Source organism: Neltuma alba, unplaced genomic scaffold, assembly GCF_004799145.2.
Source record: "Neltuma alba isolate B1F8T4 unplaced genomic scaffold, ASM479914v2 tig00013020_pilon, whole genome shotgun sequence".
NCBI lineage: Eukaryota > Viridiplantae > Streptophyta > Magnoliopsida > Fabales > Fabaceae > Neltuma > Neltuma alba.
In genome coordinates this window covers 32,601-58,566 of record NW_021637367.1, presented here as the reverse complement: position 1 = coordinate 58,566, position 25,966 = coordinate 32,601, and the positions used below count along the sequence as shown (strand labels likewise).

Here is a 25,966-nt window from a genome sequence, read left to right as displayed (position 1 = left end):
TGGACCTCTATGTTTATTTCTCCTTCCATATTAGCATTATTGTTATAATTTTTCAAAACATTTTTTTTTTTCCACAAAGAATACACATCAAAAAAAAAAAAGGGCATTGATCCTGAGCCCACAGTCAACAAATAAAATTCCAGAACATCCCTCTTCTGTTACACCAGCAGCAGCAACAAGCAGCACAATAAAGAGCGTGTGTTGGATCAGACCAACAATGGGTATAAAAGGATCTGAAAGGCAGCTCAAAAATCAACTACGTTTTACATAAATCATCTCCAAGATTCATTTGATATTCCTTTAAAAATGCAACAATGCCCCCAAAATATTCATAAAACTAGGGAAGCACAAAACTTCCTACGCAAGTTGTATGCTATACTAAGCCGAAATTGGAAAATAAAGATCCCCAAAATCATCCATTCTCAAGAAAGGGACGAAAAAAAAAAGGGACCTAGCTGACTGACTGGTAACTCATCCACAAAAAAATTCAATTTTTACCCCAATGTGCTTTCTATTGGAACTACTGTACTTAAAAATGGAAATAATCTTTTCAATCCTTGCCTTCATCAGAGATAAACTGCTCAAGCTGAGGCGGGAACGGATGTAACTTTTGCCATTGAATTAATGGCCAGCCCACCAGTGCGATTCACACGGCCACCATTGTTTCCAACGTGATCGACTCTTTGAAAACCATTATTTCCACGGCTGGAATACCCCCGATTGCCATTCCTGTACCCCAGATTCAGTCCGATTGAAGTCACCTCTTCCATAATTTCGGCCATTTCCATGGTTTCCACGTCCTCTTCCGCCCTCATTTCTGTATCCTGCACCCCTTCCGGATGAGAATCGTGGCTTGTTATTCCCTGGACATCAGCAACAAACAGTTGAATTTATAGTCGACACTTTACAGTCCTCATAAAGAATATAAGCTAAAGGCAAACAAGAGCTCAACAATCAATCATATAAGTAGAAGCTGAATGTAAATGCAAAAATCAAATCCAAACAAACAATGATGAAAAGATCCATCAAGAATAGAAGTAGACGCTTCATAGTCGAATTCAACAAGATGACTTTATAGTTGACACTTTATGCACCACCAACTATAAAAGCTAAAGGCAAAACTCAACCTCAAAAACCGGTCATAGAAATAGGAAGCTGAATAAATGCAAAATCAAATCCAACCAAACTCATGAAAAGATATGTCAATCCAAAAGCCAGAAGGTACCATCTTATCACTTGGAAACTATTATTGACGACACAGCATTCTAACATTGTTCAGAAGGGAGCCAAAAAACATATGGAACATATTTCTCTATTAGCCAAATTAGATACAGGATATCCTCCTGAAGCACTCAGTATTTCAGAAATACTTTGGTATTCTTTCCTCAAGACAAATGTGAGTTGGGAGGTGAGGATATGAAAGGGAAGATACCCCTTAACATATGTAGTCCAGACTTTATTTCTCAAATGCACGAGACAACTCAGAATCCACATTTACATAGAGAGAACTGATCATAGTCATACAGATCTCAGAAGCAATCACACTCGGTTGAACATGGGGCAAACTCAGGAAAGAAGTGAGTTAAGGGCCAAGATTACCGAGTTCAAAGACAGCAAATAAATCTTTTTACTGTGTTATCAAACAAGATTTATGGGTTGATAAAATATCTGAAGAGTTGGCTGTTAGTAAAGCACTATGGCATCATGCAATTTAAGGAGCTGACTTCACTTAACAAAGGGAGATAAGGCTTCTTGTTATTGCTTGTTTCAGCACTGATTGCAGCCAAGATTGTTAAATTAAGGAAGACCCAGCTCAAAACACGAGTGTGCATCTCATTAAATGAAATCAAGCAACACCCCCAGCAAGCCATAGGAGCAACAGCCTCACGCACTTCACCCAGCATTCATCCTCCTCTTTCCAGCAGGCAAAATATTCTCACTCCCAGCTGCTGCTCCTCCTTCTATTGAGTGTCTCAGAGCTAAACTTCAAGCTATCCCTGCAGCCACTCCCTCTTCTTCCTCGACTTAAAACTATTGAAAATGTGAACTTGTATGATTCTACCCAAGGAAAAAAAAAAAGACTGGCTATGGTTATAATTGCAATTTCACAACCTTGGCCTGGATCTGACCAAAAATTACATAGGGTGAAATCCTGAAGCAAAATGTAATAGAATGCAAATAGTCTAATCCTCGCCCCAAGCCAAACAGCAATCTTGTTCACCTGTCAAGCATGTCTATAAACTGCACATTGGCAATCTAACCTCCAATAATACCAAGTTCAACTTGAAAAAATAAAATAAATTAACTACTTGCCTCGATTAGTTGATCTCTTTTCCTCAACAAAGACTTTGCGCCCACTGATAACAACTGGTGAAGCCTGACATTCCAATCAAGAATAACGATACAAGTTGGAACTTAGAGGAAATAACAAGTGTCTACAAGCTACTAGGCCTAGTATCAGGCAATTGCACGCAGAACTTATCAATCTTACTTCTTAAAATAGTACTAGATAAGTAAATGGGAGGGAAAAAAAAGGTATAGATGCAAATTTAAGAGAAACTGGAAACTGATAACTACAAAAATCCACAACCAAAAAAAGAAAAGCAGAGCAAAGGAAATCCGAAGGATATCCTGTTGAGATAGACAGTCTAAAGAGTGAAGAGAACTTTGCAAAAGGAAACTAATAGAATACAATCTGAATAGCAATAGCTATAGTGATTCCACCTCCACAAGCTCACTCCACAAAAAGACAACCCAACGATGTAAAAGCTGAGTCTCAGGAATACCTCAAGTGCACCTTGCACAGCACTAGCCACTTCAAACTCCACAAAGCCAAAGCAAAATCCCTGTTTAATTCATCCATAAATAGAAAATATAGACTATAAATTGATCATACAAAGCAAAAAGTGGATGTTTGACATACCCTTTGGGTTCTAACTTGGATACCATCCCGCTTAATAGGACCAAACTTCTTGAACTCGCTCTCCAGAAGAGAAGGCGTAGCATGTGATGGCAGACTTTTTACAAAAATAGAATAACCCTCAGCTACAAAAAGAACAATACCGTGACAATACACCTCAGTGACAAATAAAAACCAAAGGCAGATTGATTCAGAAGAAAACGAATACATTCTGATAAAGTGGCACCACACCTTCAGTTTCTTGACTGTTTCCCGGTTCAACAACAGCTGTGCTAGAACCATTCATTTCAGACACAATAGGTGCTGGAGGTGCAGCAGCCACATGTTGCTCCAGGCTCTTAGGGGCAGATCTCACAGGAGTAGTTGCCGCAGGAGATGGTGCAGGTGCAGCCCTCTCCTTCATGACCTTTAAAAGGAAAGATATTCGCTTGTTAGATAAGGAAACAAGGAACAACAATTACCATACATCATAACAAAGGAATGAAAATCATTCCAGCAATTTATAACTATTTTATTCCCAATAAAACAAAAACTCCAAGGCACCATCCCGAATATAACTCAATATGAGTCAGGAAACATCATAAGGTAATTCAGAATAGCTACTGACAATAGAGGCATATGACTTCTTAGGCACTTCTTCAATAATAGAAGTAGAACCAGCGACCACTAGTGAATCATCAGGAATTTCATCAACCACCTCAGGTACAGGAGCTTCTTCTTCTTCTTCAAATGATGCTTGCCCATTTTCAGGATTGTATACCTCCTCTCCACTGACATCCTCAGCTGATAGTACTATTTGCTCAGAAACATGAATCTTCTTCAAAGAAGGATCTGCCGCCAAACAAAAAATGAAATCACAAGGGGGCTACTACGAGTCAATAAAATTTTAATTTAAAAAAGGCACTATAATACCATTATCAGGAGGAGTGGCAGGAGCTTCAACGTCATCAATGGAGTGCTGGTTTTCATTGTCATTAACATATCTGAATACATCATTCAAGACAAAGTACCCTTTCTCTTGAGGTGCAAGGAAGAAACATTGTGAAAATTTTTGCCTCTTGCAGTCCTTTCCAATCATAAACCCAGTGACAAGGACAAGAACTCCCCCACCATAAGATTCTTGTGCGTCCACGGATATGATCTCTGCAATGAACTCATCCAGCGATAGTATTTTCTCATTAATATCCTGCTTCATAGGAATAAAAAGAAATAAGTTGAAGGACATGAGTTTTAACCTTCTATCATTTCATAAATTGGACTCCACTGATAATTCATAATAAAAAATTATAAAATAATATAATAAACTTCATAGAATAAATTGTAACAAAAGGACAAAAAGAAGAAATCAGAGAAGTCACTAAGAATTAGCAACTTAGGCTGATAGATCTTAAAATCACTTTTAGGGTCACAATAACGACAGAGCCTGAATTCACCTCATATGATGGAAGCATCTCATCATAACTAAATAGGGAGGATTGTGATTCAGACCTTTGATCTTTTCAGCCAGCCTCTTCTCACTAAACAATACCAGTGCATCTTAGACAAAAGGCGAAGTCCCTCTTGACCAGAGTACTGCAACCTGAGTATTGAAAGAACACCACAATAGGCAGCCTACACACATTCCAATGCTTCTTGGATGTCAAGAGTATTGCAAAATGCAACACCCTTGTTACATATTGCTTAGTTTGGCGAATTGGCTCTAACAAGATGTCCTTGTCAGCCACACCTATGTTGCCCCAGCAACCAGATCAGCAAATTCACCCCAAGTCTTCCAGTTTTGATTAATGCAAATCATAAATTGCATATTATATCAGAATGGAATTTTTCTCCATTGGACACTGTACTAACCTAAGATAAAGAGGCAAACCATGGCAACCCTCCGTCCAACTATTACAAAAAGGACAGCCTCTCATGGTTGGGCAGCCCAAGTTACAGGTGCCTTTTGGTAGAAAAAGGTCTCACCAACCCTAACCACACAGATTGGAAAAACTTTCAACGGATGAAGCTCCCTCTGAAGTTAATCATGTTCACATGCAAGCTGAGTAAAAGAGCCATCCCAACAGATAATAATCCAAGAATGTCGCAGTTAAACCCAGATTGTGTATATTGTAATGCTTCACAAAATACCGAGTCACACTTTTTGGGAATGTGATTTTGCAAGAACAAGTTAGATTGCCTTCCCACTTTCACTCACATGTGATGAAAACCACATGTCATGAGTAGCAAGGCAGATACATCATTGGTTCAGAAATGATCACAAGCCTCAATAGGAAGAAAAAACCAAACTTTCCATTACCATTCTTGATGGTATACAGGAAGCTAGGAACAAGACTATCCATGTCGACATTAATCCAAATCCAATGGCAATCTTAAGACAGATCAATTGCAGGACGCATTATAACTTTCCATCCTGCTCAAGAAACAACCTGACCAGAGAAAAACCAGTGCAGCTCCAAAGGAAGACCCAAAGGTAAGATCATGAATGCTAGACAAGGATGGGTGATCATAATTCTTTTCAATAAACTAACTCAAAAGAGAAGGATCGGGCTCAACATGGTAGCCTGTACAATCAAATAATGGATGGTGCTTTAAAAAATATTAGATCAATTCAGCGCCATTAGAGCAGTTTCATATCTGTTTCCTAAATGGACACCTATTAGGACCCACACAGCTCTATTCTGCCAGTTTTCTTCATCAAAGCAAGCAAGCAGTAGTAACAAAAATGATAAATTCTTTCAACATAGCATCAATTTAATAGATCAGGTCATTAGACGTTTTCATCCAACATTATCAATTCCCCCTTCCTTTTAAATTGGCTTGTTTTTATTACAATGGCAAATTTCAACTTTGCTTTGAAGTAAGCAAGCGAGCTAAAATAAAATCCAGGTGACCAAAGAGTCTAATAGATAATCCCCTCCCCCAAAAAAAAAAAAAAAAAAATCAACCGTAAAGCAGAATGGATATCATAAATTCGATATGACTATGGGTATATAGGCATGGCAGAAAGAAAGGGACAAAAAACTCACTTGCATTGTGGTGGTAATGCCCATTATACCATCCTTTTCAGGGCGACCCAGCTTACTAACATCTTGGTAAAACTTGTGCACAAGTTCAGGGCTTTCATGCAGCATATGGTAGTACTGCTCCACAAAGGCATTCCCAACCTATATCGCATTTTCAGATAAAACAAGTCATAAAATTAACAAATAAACATATGCTACACTCTGCAGCATCAGGATATACATACAATATGAGCTGCAGGATGATTCTGAGCGGGCGCTGGCTGCTCTGAAGATGCCATCACCAAATATGTCTGAAAACAAAACAAATAACTACTGTGAAAACATAAAAACAATATAAATGCCTTTAATCAAAAGACTCTAAAAGAGAACAGGGGGAAAAAAAGCATAGACTAGTGCAAAACTAATTTAAATGTCAATTCAGAATAAACGCTCAGTAAAATAATAATCCAACATAAGGGATAATTGATGGTTGAGCTTCTATTAATCAGTATACTCTTTGCCAGAAAGAGCTTGAAAGTATATAACGAGGCTTTCACAATCATCCAAACATAGTACGACCAAGAGACAAATGATCTTAGACTATAATGTATTCGTGGGTAAAAGTTCATTGAGCAAACAGACATAGCCTAAAGAATGTGGCAAGTTCTGCCTCATTTGCAACGACTTTCAGATAGGACGCGTCATGCTTCAAAGGCTCAAACTCCTGATTAAGATAAGTACCCCAGACATACTCAATACCAGGTGCGAACAAAAGACATTTTCAACACAAATTCCTGGTTCGTACCAGGACTTCACCACCTCCCAGAGAATATAAAATTCCACACGAAGTACAGTAAAAAAATTTCCACGGAAGTTTCCGCTACACCATCAAAATCCCACCTCGGACAAAAACAAGCGTTAACATTTATCGCAAAGAGAGTCTCACTTCCAAATAAAATGTCCCAGAAAAACTAATAAGGAAGAAGCTCAGGAATTTACAATCAGGAGGGTTTAAGAAACTAACCAGGCAAACGAGAATGGATCGCGGGATGTGAAGATGAGGAGGAATTTACACGCGTAGCTCTCACGACTTCTCAGCTCCTTCTTCGCTAGGGTTTTGCTTCTGGATCGTACTAAAGAGCGCGAAGAAAGGAGAACGCGAGAAGGAGAGAGAGGGTTTAAGAGGAAGGAGCTTATATAGAGGGGATCTTGTAAAAAGGAACTGTGAGAGAGCACTGCTTTGCGATTTGTACAACGACAAGAAATCCCAAAGCGGAATTTGAAAGCGCCTTACAATTGCATTTATACGGATAATAATAATATTCCATTAATATAAAAATTAGTAAAACAAAAATGATCGGCAACCAACACTAATTTCTTGTAATAAAGTCAATATACACAAGAAAATCAATATATTGATGCATACTGTATTTTTTTTTGCCATCTAATATATACTGTAGTCGCACTAATATTTTATATATAAGAGTTTGGTGTGATTTTAACAAAAATTAGGAAAAAATTCATATTAATTTATTTTTAGAACATGTCTGAGCATATCAATAAAATAGAAAAATATATTTAATTTGACCAAAATTCAAGGGGGGAAAATTTGTGCAGTTGTCTTCCACGGAAGTGCCTTGCAATTTTTTTTTTTTGGGGTTTCAACCTCTTTTTTAGGAATTTGCTACAGGAGGATGATTATTTTACTATTTTTGAAGAATTTGAGTATCGGTTATGGAAACGTTTTGGTACCTGGCGATGTTGGATTGAATTATTGTTGATGAATGGTGAATAAGAAAGGGATATCTTTACCTTTTTTGTGCTGCCAAATGGATGAAATATGTATAGTATTATGATAGTTAATGTAAGAACTAATTTGATATTTAATTTGGTTCTAAGTATAAGATTTTAGTTCATTTTGTCTCTTTTTTCCCAAGACAATCTTTTTAGTAATTACACATATTAAATGTTTCATCTAATTAATAGTATTTTTAGTTAATATACATTATTAGCAAGGATATTTTAAAAAAATAATATATGTTTTTTTACAAATAAATAATTTAACCAATTTTTTTAATATATTCAAATTAGACAACTAGCTTTTATATTAAAAATTAAAAGTAATACTAGTTATTAATCGCATGGGATAGAATAATTGATTTGTTATTAAGAGTAGGCCTTAATATTGGTTTATACTCCCAGACCATGATATTTATTTATTTATACCCAAAATTATCTTTTCAATGTGCTATATTTATTATTGACGTTCTTAAAATGATGGGGGATTAATACTCCTCCGGTTTTTAATATAAGAACGAGTTAATTTTACTCTTAAATATAAGATTTATTTTCTATATTTATCAATTTTTTCTAAATTACCTTATAGATACTCCTTCAATCACAATCAAGTGAAAGAAAGAAGGAGAATATTAAGAAAGACGATTATGATATTTTAAGAGAAACACGTCATATTTCTTATATTTTTTATAATTAACTAATTTATTTAACTTTCTTAATCTAATCAAATTAGTTAAATAAATCTTATATCAAAGATCAAAAGAATATTATGTTAACTATAATATTGGGTCTTCTAGAATGTTGTCAATTGCAGCATTACATGGTATATGTTTTGTTCGACAGATTAGAAAAGTCAGCAAGGATCAAGCCAATCAGTTTTGTTTTAGGCTCTTGTTTTTAATTTGATTGGTTCACTCAAAAAATATTGTTTTTAATTGGAAAATAATATAGATACCTAAAAATTTTCTTAATCACAAGAAATTTAAGAGGGAAAAAAACACTAGAAATAGAAATGCGAATACGAATATACCTATAGTTATATGAGCCAAAATTAGGGGGAAAAACCTGCACACTTCATCTTACTAATTAAAGAGTAATTGAGAAGAATGATAAAGAGTTAATTGCACCACAAAAACTAGGCTCATATATAATAACCAGGAAAATTTTCAAGTCAATAATCAGAATAAATGTTAGTGCAGTTAGTAGATGAACCAGTGCCCCCCGGAAAAAAAAAAGAAGCCATCAACCTTCCCAGTTCATTTTCTGGAAATCGCTAGCACCTGTACCCAAACCAATTTACTCAGTCAAACCGAAAAAATTGGGGGGGGGGAAAAAGAACAAAGAAGAAGAAGAAGAGACCAAAAGAAAAAGCCCCAAAAATAATCTCTAAACAAGAAACCCCAAGACCTAAACATTAATTGAATTCAGTGTCTGTCTATGACCTTCTTCGTACCAGAAACAATAACATGATATGTTCATTTTTTATGTCCTGTACGATGATTATATCAATTGGTGTCCAATGTTCTCATCATCCAAATGCAGAAGGAATCACCGTAATGTGCTTTTCTGGATGAGAAATGTCTGTGCCACCAGCATGCTGCACAAACCCAGCAGGGGAGAAAGTGCTTCCATGGCAGACACAAACAATGCTCACCTCCAAGTTACTGTATCTGTACAAGAATCCATTCACTCGCTTCCCGTTCGGGCCGTTCCCCGTCGTCGAAACATACGGCATCTTAGTAAGCAAATGCGACGGTGGCGGAGGCAGTGACGGTGAGGTCGGGCGATGATGAGGCTGAGGCTGAGGCTGAGGTCTTGGAGGTTTAATGATTCTTCCCACCACCATGTCTTTTTCATGAGACAAGGGTGGTGGAGGCTTCTTTGTGGTGGGTTCTTGATCTTGTTGCTTGCGGCGGGGTTTGGTTTTTTGATCGGTTTGGTTTGTGTTTTGTTGGACAATATTGGTGTGATGAGATGAGGCAGTTTGTTCAGGTGATTGCTGGCTTCTATTGTTGTTTTGACTGGAGCTATTTAAGTGGGTTGGTTTTGCTAAAGACTGAACTGATTGGCTCTGGCTATCGCTGCTGCCTCCACCTGAACAAGATCACAAATTGACATTAGATGATCAGACCCAATATAAGACTTCGATTGCTGTAAATCTAACATATATCATATTCATTACTATATATATAGTTCACTAAGAAGCCAGTATTTCAAAAGCAGACTATGTCACATAATACTCAAAGAAAAAATAACTACTCTTATACGCTTCAAATAACTAATTCGCAGATAATAAATAATTAATTAAAAGCAACAAATAGGATAGAAATATATTTTTGTTTCCAAATATGCCCTTGTAATAAATGAGGAAAAAAAAAAGAGAATGTATGAAAAAATGTGATAAGAAATTGTAGCAAAAGAAGGAGAATGAATAATTAAAAGTAAAATTAAAAAAAATATGGATGAAATATTAAGACAAACACCAAATTGAAACTTATAAAATGAACTATATCCCTCTTCCAATTTAAAACTTATAAAACTTATAAATAGTTTAAGGACGTATTTGTATTGGTTTTTATAATTCTAAAAGTTCGTCAAAAGCCCAAACACCAGCTGGAGACCAAATATCATGTTTGGACCCAAAAGATTTTTCCCCCAAAAATCCAAGCAGAACTAAAGACGGATTTAAAGCTTTTGAAACTCAAAAGCCGAATGGATATTAAAAGCCACTTAAAAAATTATTATTAAATCAAAATAAAATTCCTCACATATTTATTTTATATATTATAAAATTATTTTTAAAATTATAGTCTGATTTATACCTAGATAACCCTTTTATTTTGAACCTCATAAAATCACTTTTTAAAAACTAATATAAACATCTCACTTTCGGTTCGTAATGAAAAAGGTACCTGAGGATAAAGTCATTTTTGAAGCATTAATTAATTCAAATTAAAATCTCATAACCTGGCTAAATATAATTAAGATCATATCCACCACACGCACACTTTTTTGGCTACAAAATTCTTGTAGCGAGACCCGTTTCACACGAATACCCATTCCTTTACATTAATTCCCATTTTGCATCCGTGATTAAAAAAAAAAAAAAAAAGCGTTTGTTTGGTGGTGTGGGAACGTGATTCAAACAAGCAGCTTATTCAATCAATCAATAAGGCAAGCAGCTTATATATTAGATTATGGGGTGTTTGGATAGAAACCAAACTATGGTTTCAGAAGTGCTTTTACAGTTTACGAAATAAATATGTGGAGGAATTTGTCTCGTTTTGCGGAAAAGTGCTTCTGAAACCATGGTTTGGAAGTTGCCAAACACCCCCTAGATCTAACAGAAAAAAACTAGTCCCTCGTACTATGACGAACCAACATTTGAATCTCATAAACTAGTACTTGATAGAATCTCGAATAGGATTGTCTCCGATAAGAGAAAACCTATGTTCTTTTAAAAAAAAAAAAAAGCTTATATATTTTTCAAAGTCTGTACATGGTACAGAAAAATTACACAAAATAACATTTGTAGTTCTGAAAACACTGAAACTGCTAGGAAATATATTAACGGTAGCTAATGAGTTAAAACAATAAGAATATTAATTCGCACAATTCCACAAAAGAAATATCTTATAATAATTTTTCAATGCACCAAAAATTAGATTATGCCTGAACTAAACAGCACCTACAAAGACAGCTTAAAACGCATGTTGTTCGTGGTGAAATTATTTTGTTTCATTTTAACGTTTAATCCAAATTTCTTCATACTGGCTTCATACACACACACACACACAACAAAAGAATATTAACTTTTTTCTGGGGGAAAAGGAACATTGACATGAAAAACTAAATAAAATATTTAAATAATTACCTTCATGAGAAGAACTCTGGTGATCGGAAACCAAAGAAGAACTGCACATGGAAGACCCGTCGGATTTAGCCTTCTTATCTCCACAATCCCTTTCACCATTCGGGTCCGACCCGTACCCGTTTCCAGAAAACGGCCGGAAACCCTTGCAGGCCTCCGCCGGCTGACCCGCATTTTTCTCTTTCACCGTCCATGGCACTACGCAAGGGTAGGCGTACCCATTGTTCAACTGCACGTACGCGTACGGGTGCTGAAACGACGCCGCAGAGCCAACCGCGATGTGACTCGCGACACCTAGATGCTTCTCGCCGCCGTTCAAATTCAGATTCACATTCGTGTACTCGGATCCACCGTCGTGACGATCCGTTTTCTCCCTCTTGCACACTCGTTGTTGGTGGTCGAGTTCGGAGTCGGCTTCTCTCACGAGTCTCTTGTTCTGCTGCTTCTCCTCCCGCTTCTTCCTCGCCTCCAGCCTCCGCAGGGCGTGAATCTCACGCTTCGTCTGTGGATACATAACCGCCACACCCTCAGGTTTCCCATGCCAAGCGTGGTGTTGCTGTTCTTTCAGGTTCAATTCGAACCCGTTTAGCTTTGCAACGGGTTGAATCGGTTTCTCGGATCTACCAAAACTACCTCCAATAGATAGACCCAGATCAAGCTCTACCTCTTCCTCCTTCAATCCAACCTCTGAAACTTCCACCATTGTTGAAGTTGAACGAGAACGAAACTCTCGAAAGCTGAAACGCCAAAGAGCTTACATATACTAGTAAATCATAATGATTCTCTTACGGAAATAATTATGATGACGGATTGGACTCTGGATTTTCTCGGGAGAGAAAAAGGCGGGTGGGTTTGACGTTTGAGAGGGAAAGGACACGTGGCGGTAGACGAGAAGGCAGTGAGGACGGTTGGTTGACACGTAAGCTAAATGGGGATAATTAAACGGTGGCATTAACACCGGGCTGTACCACGAAATCCTTATTATCCGCTAATTAAATATCCGTTTCGAGTTTTTAATCGTTGGTGAAGAATCGGAGGGGGTTGGTTGGGGGCTCTGAGGACGACACGTGGGGAGCGTTCATGAGGAGCTCAGGAAGTGACACGTGTTTGGAGATCTTGCGGGAGAATCTTTAACGTCCGAAGCAACCCCACGAATCACGAGGCGACTGAACGACATTGCCGGGAGAAGAAAACGACACGCGGGCAAATCATATTGAGCGCTCGGCCCTATATTTTCCACAGAGGAGGACACGTGTATGGAGAAGAGAGGTGTACAGCTCAGCAAGCTGATGTTTCGTAAGGGGGACCAGACCGTGGGTGCGAAGCTTTTTCAGAGGAACATGGTTGGTGATGTTGACACGACGACGTTTTGGCGATTGACTGGTTCATACTTCGTACGCGTGGGAGAAGTGAGATACGGAAAGAGGACACGTGGAGGGGAGTTTGAATGGGTTCGGTGGGAGATCCCAGAGGGAGAGATGCCACGTCAGAGAATAAATGCGGGTGGGCCCGGAAAAGTAGACTTAGGTTTGAAAGGAGAGAGACTTGTGTGGGGAGGAAGTTGAGGTGCATGAAAGACACGTGGCGATGTCAGTGGGGGATGAGGCCGTATGGCTTGATGGTGGGGTAATGCCCACAGGAATTATAGCTGTATCGCAGTTGGCAACATCTCCAAGCTGGGGCGGCTTGCGCCCGGAGGCGCATGCGCCATGTCCGTGCTAATCATTTCGTCTTGGCTTGGGTCGATTCGGTATAAAGGTGAAAATAGACCGGACGCCTTTTGAGAGACCTATAGTATACCGTGGCCTGATCTGTTTTTTAAAAGAGATAAGCTTAGATTCGTTTGAAAATCTGTTTAATTAAATAGGTTAGGTTTAATCGGATTGGATTGCAGAATTTCCCCCCTTGAACATAGAAGACAGAATCCTGATTCACAGAGAGGTAGATGATACTGAGATAAAAAATGCTGCTTTCATGATGGGAGCCTTTAAGGCTCCAGGTCCGGATGGCCTTAATGCTCATTTTTTCCACACACAGTGGGATCGTGTTGGACCCAAAATCTGTGAATTCATCCAACACATTTGGAAACACCCTGAGAAAGTGGCAGATATTAATCACACTAATATTGTTCTTATCCCCAAGATTGATCACCCACGGACCATTAAAGACTTTCGACCTATTTCTCTATGTAACGTCTCCTTCAAGATCATTACAAAAATTCTGGCCAACAGGCTGAAAAGGGCTATGGGATACCTTGTGCAACCTCAACAGTGTAGCTTCATACCAGGGAGACAGAGTAGCGATAATATAATCATTGCTCAGGAAGCTATTCACACGATGAGGAACAAGACAAGGAAGAAAGGGTTTGTGGCTGTCAAAGTTGATATGGAAAAGGCTTATGACAGACTAGACTGGAATTTCCTGAAATCGACTCTGATCAAAGTTGGGTTGCAGAATGAGTTGGTGAATCTCATAACGGCCTGTACTTCCTCTGCCTCCATGAAAGTGATATGGAATGGAGCTGAAACTTCTGCTTTTACACCTACACGAGGTGTGAGACAAGGGGACCCCCTTAGTCCATACCTCTTTGTTTTATGTATAGAGAGACTTGGACAATTGATTACCAGACATGTTCAATCTGGGAACTGGAAAGGACTGAGATTTAACAAACATACGCCTATCATCTCACATTTATTTTTTGCTGATGATCTCCTACTCTTCGGGGAAGCATCCAGCAAGCAAATTGATCTGATGAGAGAAGTGATGCAAGAGTTCTGTAATGTCTCTGGACATAAAGTGAGCCTTGCAAAGTCAAAAGCTTTCTTCTCCAAAAATGTGCACTTCCAACGGGCAAGAGAGTTAAGCCAAAGACTAGGAATTGGTATGACATCTAACCTGGGAAAATATTTGGGTGTTCCTTTACTACATAACAGACAATCCAAGCTCACCTATCTGCCTCTGATTCAGAAAGTCCAAAAACGACTTGCAGGGTGGAAAGGAAAATTCCTCACAATGGCAGGCAGAACAGTGTTGATTAAAGCGGTGCTCTCAGCCCTTCCTAGCTATCAGATGCAAACCATACTCCTACCAAAAGGGATCTTAAAAGATATTGAAAAGATATGCCGAGACTTCTTTTGGAACCAAAACCAGGAAGGGAGAAAGTTACATCTAATTGGTTGGGACCAAATTAAATACAGAAAGGAAGATGGGGGGCTTGGTATTAAAGACTTATGCAATCAAAACACAGCCTTTATCATGAAGCTATGCTGGGGGATCCTCACAAAGCCAAATGCTTTATGGGTACAATGCCTCAGAGGGAAGTATGGTTGTGGAAATTCTAGGTACCCGATGGTCTTGAAGAAACAAAATGCTTCCAGAGTCTGGAATAGTATAGCTAGTGTGTGGGACAAATTTTACAGGGGAGTGGGTCGTTTTATCAAAGGGGGCAACACATGCAATGTTTGGCGGGACCTATGGCTACCATTTGAAGAACCCCTTATTCATTATGTGGACCGAAATATCCATCTCCTTAACCCTTGTGCTAAGGCTAAGGACTTTATTCAGAGTGATGGAAGGTGGGATGTGCAGCGATGGCAGATGTTCATCCCTCAATGGGTTATTGACATCATCCACACAGTCAAACCACCTAGAGGTGATCTTGAAGATCTTTTTTGCTGGAGAAATGCTCCGGATGGCAATTTTAGTGTCTGAGCTGCTTATAAAATGATCTCTATGCAAAAGTGCCAATCTGGAAGGGTTCCATGGAAGCAAGTGTGGAGGCTGCCAGTCCCTGAGAAAGTGAAGTTCTTTATATGGCAAGTACTCCTTGAGAGGCTCCCCACAAACCTTCTCAGAGCTAGTAGAGGAATCACAGATAATAACCAATGCCCTTTTGAGTATGAAAGAGAGGAATCGATTCTTCACATACTCCGCGATTGTGAGGTGGCACGTGATATATGGATATACTTTGTTAAACCTAACGCTCGATTTAGTTTCTTTTCTTCTGACTTGCAGGTTTGGCTCAAAAGGAATATGACCCAGAGTTTAGGGACCCCACGATTCATGAAATGGCCATGGGTCAAAGTCTTTTGTCTCATATGCTGGCTTCTTTGGAAAAACCGGTGTAGTAATGTTATGGAGGGGCGATGGTTGAACGCGGAAGAAATTTGCCACAAAGCCATGTTTCAGCTCATGGAAGACAATGTGATGGGGAAATACAAGCATCAAATTTTCAACTTCAGCAGCCGAGAGGAAACTGTCTGGAAAGCACCGCCTCAAGGTTATTTAAGGCTGGACACTGATGCATCAGTTAATCATGAACAGAAAGCAACAGGTGGAGGCATAATTCGAGACTCATATGGACAGTGGGTACTTGGATACCAATGCAAACTGGGATACGCACAAAGCGCAACTGCAGAACTTCACGCGCTAATGCAAGGGCTTCAGTGCTGTCAGCAGTACAGACTAAGGAACGTAATAGCATATACAGATTCTATGGAGGCTTACAATCTAATCATGAGAGATGGAGGCCAAAATCACCCCTTAAGGGAAGAAATCAATACAGCTCGTAACATGATCTTCTCAGAATGGGTTCTACAACTCAAATATGCACCCAGAGACACAATCAGATGTGCAGACCGTCTAGCAAAAACCGCGCACGACATGGCGGGCAACTTCATGATTTGGACTACCCCCCACCCGAAATGTTTGGACCTCCTTGAGGAGGAGGGTTCTACGACTAGCTAATAGGTGTTCTCTTTCCAAGCTCACGCTTGGCCCCTTTTGTATATAAAAAAAAAAAAAAGGTTAGGTTTAAGCTTCTAAAAGGCTTGTTAAGTCTGGTAAGCCGGTTTGGACCTGTCAAAAATTCATAATTATAATATATAAAAAAATTAGTTAATGATATTATTGTTAATGTACTCTTTTAGTTTATTTTTTAATTTTAATATATAGTTAATAGCTTAATCCTTCTTTATATTTTGAAAGTTTAGTTGACAAGTGAAGATAAAAATATAATTTAAAATAATAATATCAATAAATAATGTGATTTTTAAATCTTAAAAATATAAATAAAATATGAAAGAAAAATTTTGCTCCAAAAATGATAAATTAATTAACTTGTGTGTTATGTTAATAAATTATGATACCTTCTTTATTCATTGTGAAATCAATAGTTTTTTCTCTTTATTTATTTGTCTTAATTTTAATTTTTTGGTGTACTTAAACATAATCTTGTTCCAAATTTTAACACATAATTACAACTAGTTTTCAATAATATCCTTATAAACTGTAATTAAGCTTGAAAATAGTACTTATAATACTAAAATTTAAATAAAAGACAACTAAAAAATTAATTATTAGGCACTCTTTTTTTAATCTTATCTTTTTTAAAAAAATATAATTGTAATTTGAATTTTTTAAAAATACAGGCTTTTTAACAGGTTTCAGGATAAGCCAGACCTTTATACAAGCCAGACTCAAGCCGATAGGCTACAAAACAGACTTGGCCTGGCCTATTTCCACCCTTAATTCGGAGTGAGATGGAAAGAAAATTCAAAACAGTATTTTTTAAAAAAATATTTATTATTAATTATTATGAAATTATTCAATTCAATTATTAATAATTATTATTATTTTTATATTGATTTTCAGTTCTTAATCTCAATAAAATTTCTTTTCTCAATAAAATTATTCATAAAATTATAATGTGTTTTTTTAAAATAAAAAAAAGTTCTTTTCTGTTGCAGAATGAAACGGGATACAAAACAAAATCCCATCTCACTTTTTGACAAGTGGCAACCTCCACCCCATTTCTTTCAAATTATTTAATTTAATTAAATATTATTTTATCAACGATAGTTAGATTTAGTACAAGAAACTAATCCCTTCCAACATGAAGAATTGAAAATTAAAATTATTTCTTACAGTAAGTGAACAAATAAAATATTAAATATATTTTTAATATTCATTTTATTTAAAATTTGATTTTTTTCTGCTTTTCAAAATGTAATTCATAATTTTAAATATAAGTAAATTTTTAAAAAAAATTATTTTCAAACAAATAAGCCACCTCTTTTTTTTAGTTTGGTAAAATGATTGGGGGTGTTTTATCATTTATAAATATCATAGAAACCAAATAAAGTAAGTTAATTTAAACTTTAATTAAATTTGACTACTTTAAATTTTTAAAAAATATATAAAAATACTGTATTATGAAGAAAATCTTATCTTAAATATAACTAGAGAGTTTGAAGATGATGAAATCAAATTGGAGGTGATTATTTCTTCTTGCTTTATTTTTGCCGCGAGTTGATCCTTTTTTTTAATTTTTATAATTTTTATATAATACAAAAAATTATTATTTTACGAAAATTACCCTTTTAATAAATTATATGTAATTTAGATGGTGCTTGGGAACACCAAAAACTACACACTCTTAATCTTGCATATCGACACCTAAGTTGCCATAAATGGGACAAGCAAGTGGATGGCTGTACTCCTAAAATGGAAGGAAGACGTAATAATTAGGGCGAAGTGTGTTAGCTACAAAAGCTTTTTATTTTAATTTTATCTTTTGATGAAAAGAAGGGAAACCTCCCTGTAATATAAAAGGCTCCATGACAATTTTTTTTTTGTGACCAAAAACGCGAATCCATTTTATTAAGTTTCAAAAAGCCAGATACACAAACCAATAGCCATTTAGGGCCCGAAAAGGAAAAACACTACAAAAAAAAAAGCCTAGAGATACAACCTAGCACACAAGCAAGCTAAACATATAAAACACAAAAACAAAGAGAAAAAGAAAACAGCTCAAGGAAAACCAAAAAACACAACAAGAGCTAAACAAATGCACAATACAAAGAATTAACCAATACCATATCTGTTCAAGCTTCCACCATGGCCTGCAGAACAAATTCCCCTTTTGCTCATTCCTTCATCATTAAACTGATCAAATCCAGCAGTGAAGCCAGCATCAAACCAAGAACCCTCATTAGCTAAGGGCTTGGCGAGAGGGGGTGGAGGTTGATCAAAACAACCCTCAAATCTCACCCCTTTGAGCCTGAGACTGCCAACCAATCTGCAGCCTTATTACTTGATCTAGAAATGAGACCAAGTTTAGCACCTGTGCAAGAATTCAGCTGCCTAATAATATCTTCAATCACCGCCTGAGCTTGCCACTCACAGTTTGCACTAGTACCATTCTTCACTGCTTTAAAAAGGACATCACAATCAGTTTCAACGAAGAAATTGCCATTACCTCTCAAGCTTATCAACTCCAAAGCTTTCCTGACAGCAAGAGCTTCAAAAACAAACACAGAAGGAGCTTGCATCTTATTAGCAAACATCTGCAGAACCTTGCCTTCCTCATTCCTAAAAATTATCCCAATTCCTACTCTCTCCATTTTTGTCATAAAAGAACCATCTACATTCACCTTAATTATTCCAGCATCAGGCACTTTCCAATTCCCTAAGGTTTTTGACAGATTCTTTAACTCTTTCTCCCTCATCCATCCTCTAGTTATCTAGAATTCATTTATTAGAGAAATTGCATTCCTCAAAGTTCTTTCTAGATCTAGTTCAATATCCTAGAAAATTACATTGCATCTATATTTCCATATATGCCAACAGATAGATGCAAGCAATGCTTTTTGGAAGTCATTTCCTTTCCTGCCTTCACCTAGCATGACCCAGCACCATTTGTCAAATCTGGTAATATCTCTCTCATTCAACATTATGCCAATAGGTGAGCCAAACCAAACCTTTTTTGCCCACTCACAAAGGAGAAGGCAATGTTCATCGTTTCATCATACCTACCACAAACTTTACAAACAGGATCCTTGCTGCATTTCCTCCTATATAGGTTTTCTGCCGTAGTCAGTCCACCTTGAGAAGCTCTCCACATAAAGTGTTGAATTTTTGGAGGTACTTTGAGTTTCCATATTTCACTCTAGAGTCCCTCTGGTATAACATAGGAAGATTCTGGTCTCATCTTCCTAACAAGTTTTATGTTTTTCAGGAAAACATAACCAGCCTTTACTGAATAAATTCTATTCCTACAGCCCTTCCATACTAGTTTATCCCCCCTTTCCAGCAAAGAAATAGGTATTTGTAGTATTTTTTGAGCTATATCAACGTTAAACAACTCAAATATCAGTTCACTCTTCCACTGGTCATCTTCCATAAGATCACTAACCAACATCTCAGAGTCAAAAGGAGGATTGCTAGCAGAATGTTTTAGCACACCTTCCCTTATCCACCAATCTTCCCACACCCTTACCTTCCTACCATTCCCAATTCACCATATTAAATTTTGCTTCAACAATTCCCTGCCATCTAAGACGCTTGACCATCCCCAGGAAGCTCTTCCACCTTTGCAAGCATTCAAAAAAATCAGAATGAGGAAAATAGAGGCCTTTCAACATCTTAACCCATAGTGCCTCAGGATTTTGAATGATTCTCCATGTTGTCTTTGCCAACATGGCTAAATCAAAATTAGCAAAGTCTCTAAATCCCAGACCTCCTTTCCTTTTCTGTATTGTCATCATATCCCATGCTTTCTAGTGCATCCCATCACCCTCCGTACCTTTTCCCCACCAGAATTTTGAGATAAGCCTATCAACACTGTCTTAATCAACGCTTCCTTTCTTAATCAACGCTTCCTTTCTTAATCAACACTTCCTTTCCAGCTTGATTAAGGTATTTTTGCTTCCACCCTTGAACTTTCTTAATCATCTTTTCTCAGATGAAAGTAAGTGACTCAGCCTTAGATTTACCCCACACCACAGGAAGTTCAAGATAATTTCCAGGATCCTTGGTTTCTTTGATATCTAGCTACCTACAAACACGTTTTCTTCTGTTTTCATTAGTGTTTGCAGGAAAAAAGATGCCAGATTTCTCCAAGTTAACCAACTGTCCTAAAGCACTACCGTACACAGCAAAAATCTTCTTTAAATTCTGACAGTTTCTTCTTGAAGCCTTTATAAAGAACAAAGAATCATCTGCAAAGAGACAATGTAACAGAATTAGGCAAGAATGACTCAACTTAATACCTTCAAGGTCACCTCTCTCCACATTTTTCTTAATCATATTAGATAGAACATCTACAATTAAGATAAAAAGATAAGGTGATAGAGGATCACCTTGTCTTATACCTCTCCCCGGAACCACCTCCACTATCCTTTTGCCAGAGAGCGTAAAGGAATATTTCACTGACCTGACGCAATTCATGACACAAGCCGCCCACTTTGAATCAAACCCCAACTTCAGCATTACTTGCTCTAAAAAATCCCATTCAATTCTGTCATTGGCTTTACTCATATCCATTTTCAAAGCATATTCGCAACTGCTTGCTCTTCTCCTTCTTTTCAAATAATGGAAAGCCTCATGAGCCAAGATGATGTTGTCATGTATCATTCTTCCTTCAACAAAAGCACATTGATTTTTAGAGATAATTTTCAGCATGAAAGATTTCATTCTATTTGTCAGAACCTTTGAAACTACTTTGTAGCAGTAATTACAAAGACTTATAGGCCTATACTGTGTTACCAATTCCGGTTTGTCAATTTTAGGTATCATCACCAAATTAGTGGTATTAAATGGGTAAATCAGTTCACCATTTTCCACACAGTTCTTCACTACTTCAAACACCTTATCTCCCACAGTCTCCCATAAACAATGAAAAAATTGCCTAATGAAACCATCAAGTCCAGGGGCCTTCCTTCCACCCATTTGAAAGCAAGCTGCCTTCACTTCTTCTTTAGTTACATTTCTCAACAACCACATATTATCAGTTTCAGTTATTTTGCAGTCAACATAACAGAGTGCCTCAGTGAGATCCCTTGCACTAGTGTCTGAGAAAAGGCTTCTATAATAATTGGTAAATTCAGCTACTATAGCAGCTCCCTCTTCCAACCATCTCCCACTTTCATTTTTCAATCTCAGAATTTTGTTTCTCGCTCTATGTTGTATGGTTGTGAGATGGAAAAATTTAGTTACCGTCCCCTTCCTTCAACCATTTGATTCTGGATCTTTGGTGCTAGTATTTTTCTTCTAGCTTCCAAACATCTTCCAACTCACAGATAATCACCTCCTTCTGCAACACAATCTCTTCAGATAGAATCTGTTTATTACAGTCTTCCAATTTGCTCATGAAAGTCTTAATTCTTTTCCTATTATTTGGAAAAGCTTTCTTGCTCCACTTCTTTAAAGCCTTGCTACAGTTCACAAGTTTAAAGGACAGGTCATCTGCCATACCATTACTCAAAAACTTATCAGACCTCCAGCTTCTATTAACCACCCCATCATATTCCTCATGCTCACACCAATACGGCTCAAACCTGAATAATCTGGGATTTTTATCCTGCTGGTAATTCAGGTTCACCACAAATGAGTGACAATCAAATCCCACAGGCTCACAATGAAAAACCATAGCTTTTGGAAATTTTTCTCTCATAACACCATTTCCAAAAACCCTGTCTATCCTTTCTTTAATATGATTTTCTCCCATTCTGCCATTCACCCAAGTGAACCTTGAACCTTTGAAGTCCAGATCCATAAATTCACAATCACTAATCATCTTGTGAAATCTGAGAATTTTCCTGGCAGCCCTTGGATTTCCCCCCAATTTCTCACTCTGGTTCAAAACTTCATTAAAGTCCCCAGCACAAAGCCAAGAACCATTTACAAAAGGTGCCAAACTTCTCAATCTATTCCATACCCGGCATCTCTTAGTTTCTTTTCGAGGTCCATATACAAGCGTGAGGAATTCAGGTACCTTATCATTTGAACAAGACATTCTAGCATGAATAATATTTGGACTGCTCGATATTAAATCAAGCTACACTTCAACCTTCCACCAAACTGCCAATCCACCACTTCTACCTCTAGGATCCACAAATAGCTCATTATGAAAGCCCGATTTCTTTCTAACTTTTCTCATATAATTTTGGTGCTTCTTAGTTTCCATAAGGAACACTAAAGAAGGTCTATGTTTGAGGCAAACTCCCTTTAGGTTCTTTACTTCCCGGGGAGCACCAAATCCTTGGTAGTTCCAAGATATAAAGATCATGGCCCCTTAGTGAGTGATTATGGCCAGTCACCAGAACCATCAGTAGGGCAAGAAGTAGCTTTCCTCTCAATCAACTAGGAAGAAAAATTACCATTTAACACTGGGCATTCTCCCTTTTCTCTACTTTGTCTCATGCTTCTTCTGATAGCCCGAATACTCCTCCTCACTTCCTTCTTCTTAATAGGATCATTGATGTGTTTCTGCAGCTCCACCACTTCTACAAAACATATTTTTCTTTTTTCTTTTTCCCTATTATCAACTTCTTCTGTTTTACCATATCTTCTCTTCAAGCCAAAGTTTTTTTAATCCGCGAGTGACTTCAGCCACTGGTGAAATATTGCCAAAAACAACCAAAGCTTTTGATAGATCTTCATTTGTGGCAATAGGGGAAAGGTTCTCCTTAGCCATTGAATTACTAACTCTCTTTATTTTAATCTTTCTACGGCTCCTTAGGTCACCTGAGATGCTCTCATTAGGTTCATTCTTACTCTTTTCTTCAACGTTTCTGCCTTCAATCACAGTTGGTACAACTCATTTTACTCAGAGCATTCTCATTCAACACTTTTATAGGATGCTTAAAGTTGTAGCTTTGTTGATTATTTGTCAGATCCGCTTCCTTAGCTACTACTATGTCATCATTGCTTATGGTAGGCTGCTTAGTCAGTTTTGGTATCTCTTTCACCTGATTTTTAGAGAAATGTTTATGACCCTCAGCTTCCTCCCAATTAGCCTTAAGTAGTCTAATTGTCTCAACATTTCTTCGAGCAACCAGAGTACTCAACCATAATCCATACTCAGCTGAAACACTACCATCATTCTCCTTTGAAAAACCACAATTCCTCAAATCATGCCCAATTCTGCCACAAGCAAAACAGAAATTCTTTAGTCTCTCATAGCGAGCCTTGATCCAGATAGGATCTCTCTTTATTCTAGGAGCCCATATTCCTATTACCAATGGTTTCCTTAGATCTACCAGTATCCTTACTCGTAAGAAGCTTCTTATTAGTGAGTAATCTGCCCTTGGATCCTCAACCATTACTACTTCGCCAATTAAGCTCCCTAACTTCACAGCATTCTTAACATCCATCGCTGCAAGAGGCAGATCATGGAATTGAATCCAAAAAGGACAAAAATCAAAATCCACTTCACTGAATATCATCTCTTCGTCCCAGCACTGGATGTTCAATAACAGGCCATTGATCGACCAAGGACGACCTCTTAGGATCCTCTCGTAATCTTCTTTTCTGCGAAATTAAAGAATGAACACCTTACGATCTACTTCAGCTATCTCGAGATCCTCATTTTTTTGAAGATTCCATCTTTTTTGAATTATCTGAACAGCAGTCGCAGGATTTAGATTCTTTTCTGAGATAATCTTCCTGACAAGAGCACTGCCATTGAAGTCGTGGTCCTTTTTCTTCTTCCAGATAAGGTCTACTGCCAATTCACTAGCATTCTTCCTTATACATTCATCGTGACACTTCTCACCAACCTCCGTTCCTGCACTATCCTTGTACCTCCATAAATTCTATCCTTACTAATCCTCTGTTACAATGAATAACAGAGAAAACACTCTTTCTTCACTACGTTGCAGGGGGTGACGAAGCCCTCTCAGAACACCTCTCTCACCGTCACAACACACGACAGACTCAGAAGCCACAAGCAAAAGCGACGATAACCGCCATAACAAACTCACGTGGAGAGAGAAAAGCTCCCACTCAGGAGAGGAATTACTTCTTTCCTTTTTAATGGGTTCTCCATGACAAATTAATCACAAATTATTATGTAAGAAATAACAATAAAATTCATGTTGATTACTTGTTATTAACATTTTTTAAGATTATATTCTTTGCTTGGCACACCATAGTAATTTTTCCATTTATTTATTTATTCATGGACGTGTGGTGATTTTTAAATTTATGGATTAATATTATCTTTAGTTCCTAAAATTTAGTTTTATTTTAGTAATGTAATGTTAGTAATATAAAATATTATATATTAGCCAAAAAGTAATTTAATGATGATATAAATTAATAAATACTTATATTAATTATTAAGCGATATATTAATGATATGGTGAATACAAATATTGATTTAAAAAAAAGAGTTAAAAACAAATTATATGATCATAGGATAACGGGTGGTTTTACTTTTAGTTTTACCTTTTTTTTAAAAAACAAAATAAAGATAAGAGGACAGTTAGAATATTTGGTAAGAGGCAATTTAATACCTTTAAATTTGTGTTTCAGTATTTTGTGCTTTCAAATAGTTATAATTTTTATGATCCATTTTAATAAATATAATTTTCAATTGTTTCTTCCCTCTAATTTTCCCATTACTTTTTTAATGCAAGGGAAGGAAACCTACTAGCCTTGAAGGGATTCTTTTAATTAAAGTAATAAGTTTTCAGAAAATCCCTTTTCTACGTAATAAACATGCATATGATCACCTTTTCTTTTTCCTTTCTAAAATATTTGAAAAAAAGGATAATAAAGTACCCTAAAAAATACTAAAAGATAAATGAGGGTGGATGAATTTCAAAATCCCAAATCAAATCTATTGTACTATTTTAAAATTTTTAAATAGTGTTACTTTTGTCTTTAAAGTTCTGATGACTATTTTTTTTTTTTTTAACATAAGAACAACAAGCATAATAACTATTAACCACACAAAAGTAGTAAATAACTAAATAAAAATAGTTAATAGATTTGTTATAACACTAAATGCATTCTTTGAATCTTTAAAACAAAAGTAGTAAATTGCGAAATTAGAATAATTAATAGCTAAATAAAAGTAGTCACATTTTTTAAAAATAAAAATAGTTAATCACAATACTAGAATAATTAATAGTTAAACAAGAGTGGTTATCAGAGTTCTAAAAACAAAAGTTATAAGTAACTAAAAAAAGAATAGTTAATACATAAGAAAGAATAGTCACTAGAGCTCCAAAGACCAATCACCAAAATTCCGACTAACGGACGGGTTATCAGTGCAGAGCCCTCACGGTTGAAAACTAGTTAAGGGTGTTGATGTGACAATATTTTAAAAAAATAATGAAGGGCATTTGTGTCATTTCATAATATCTATAAATTTTGAAATAGTACAAGAGATATGATTTGAAATTTTAAAATTAACCCATATTGATTTATAATTTAGTAATTTCTAAGATATTTTATTGTTTTTTCCCTTAAAATAGCCATGCCAAAGATAACATTAATGAAGTAGGAGCATGTACACGTTGATTCTGAGGTAATTTGAATGCTAACCCACGTTATTAATATTAATATAAAAACTTGTTGATAATTGAA

At 36.8% G+C, this 25,966-nt stretch overlaps 2 protein-coding genes and 1 pseudogene across 2 annotated transcripts; all 3 read right to left on the bottom strand.

The window, feature by feature from the left end:
- Positions 1 to 520: 520 nt before the first annotated feature.
- On the bottom strand, positions 521 to 6,765 carry LOC114733604 (putative G3BP-like protein; annotated as a pseudogene).
- A 2,482-nt stretch (positions 6,766 to 9,247) lies between these two features.
- LOC114733603 (ninja-family protein AFP4) lies at positions 9,248 to 12,329 on the bottom strand. The gene is made up of 2 exons (XM_028921082.1): positions 11,594 to 12,329; positions 9,248 to 9,813 (listed from the first exon to the last, which is right to left on the bottom strand). The coding sequence occupies exons 1-2, from the start codon at positions 12,291 to 12,293 to the stop codon at positions 9,248 to 9,250; spliced, it is 1,266 nt and encodes a 421-aa protein (XP_028776915.1). The 5' UTR covers positions 12,294 to 12,329.
- A 6,307-nt stretch (positions 12,330 to 18,636) lies between these two features.
- LOC114733602 (uncharacterized) lies at positions 18,637 to 22,385 on the bottom strand. Its single transcript, XM_028921081.1, has 5 exons — positions 21,668 to 22,385; positions 20,743 to 21,441; positions 20,502 to 20,589; positions 19,785 to 19,872; positions 18,637 to 19,113 (listed from the first exon to the last, which is right to left on the bottom strand). Exons 1-5 carry the CDS (start codon positions 22,383 to 22,385, stop codon positions 18,637 to 18,639), a joined length of 2,070 nt encoding a protein of 689 aa, XP_028776914.1.
- Positions 22,386 to 25,966: the final 3,581 nt, after the last annotated feature.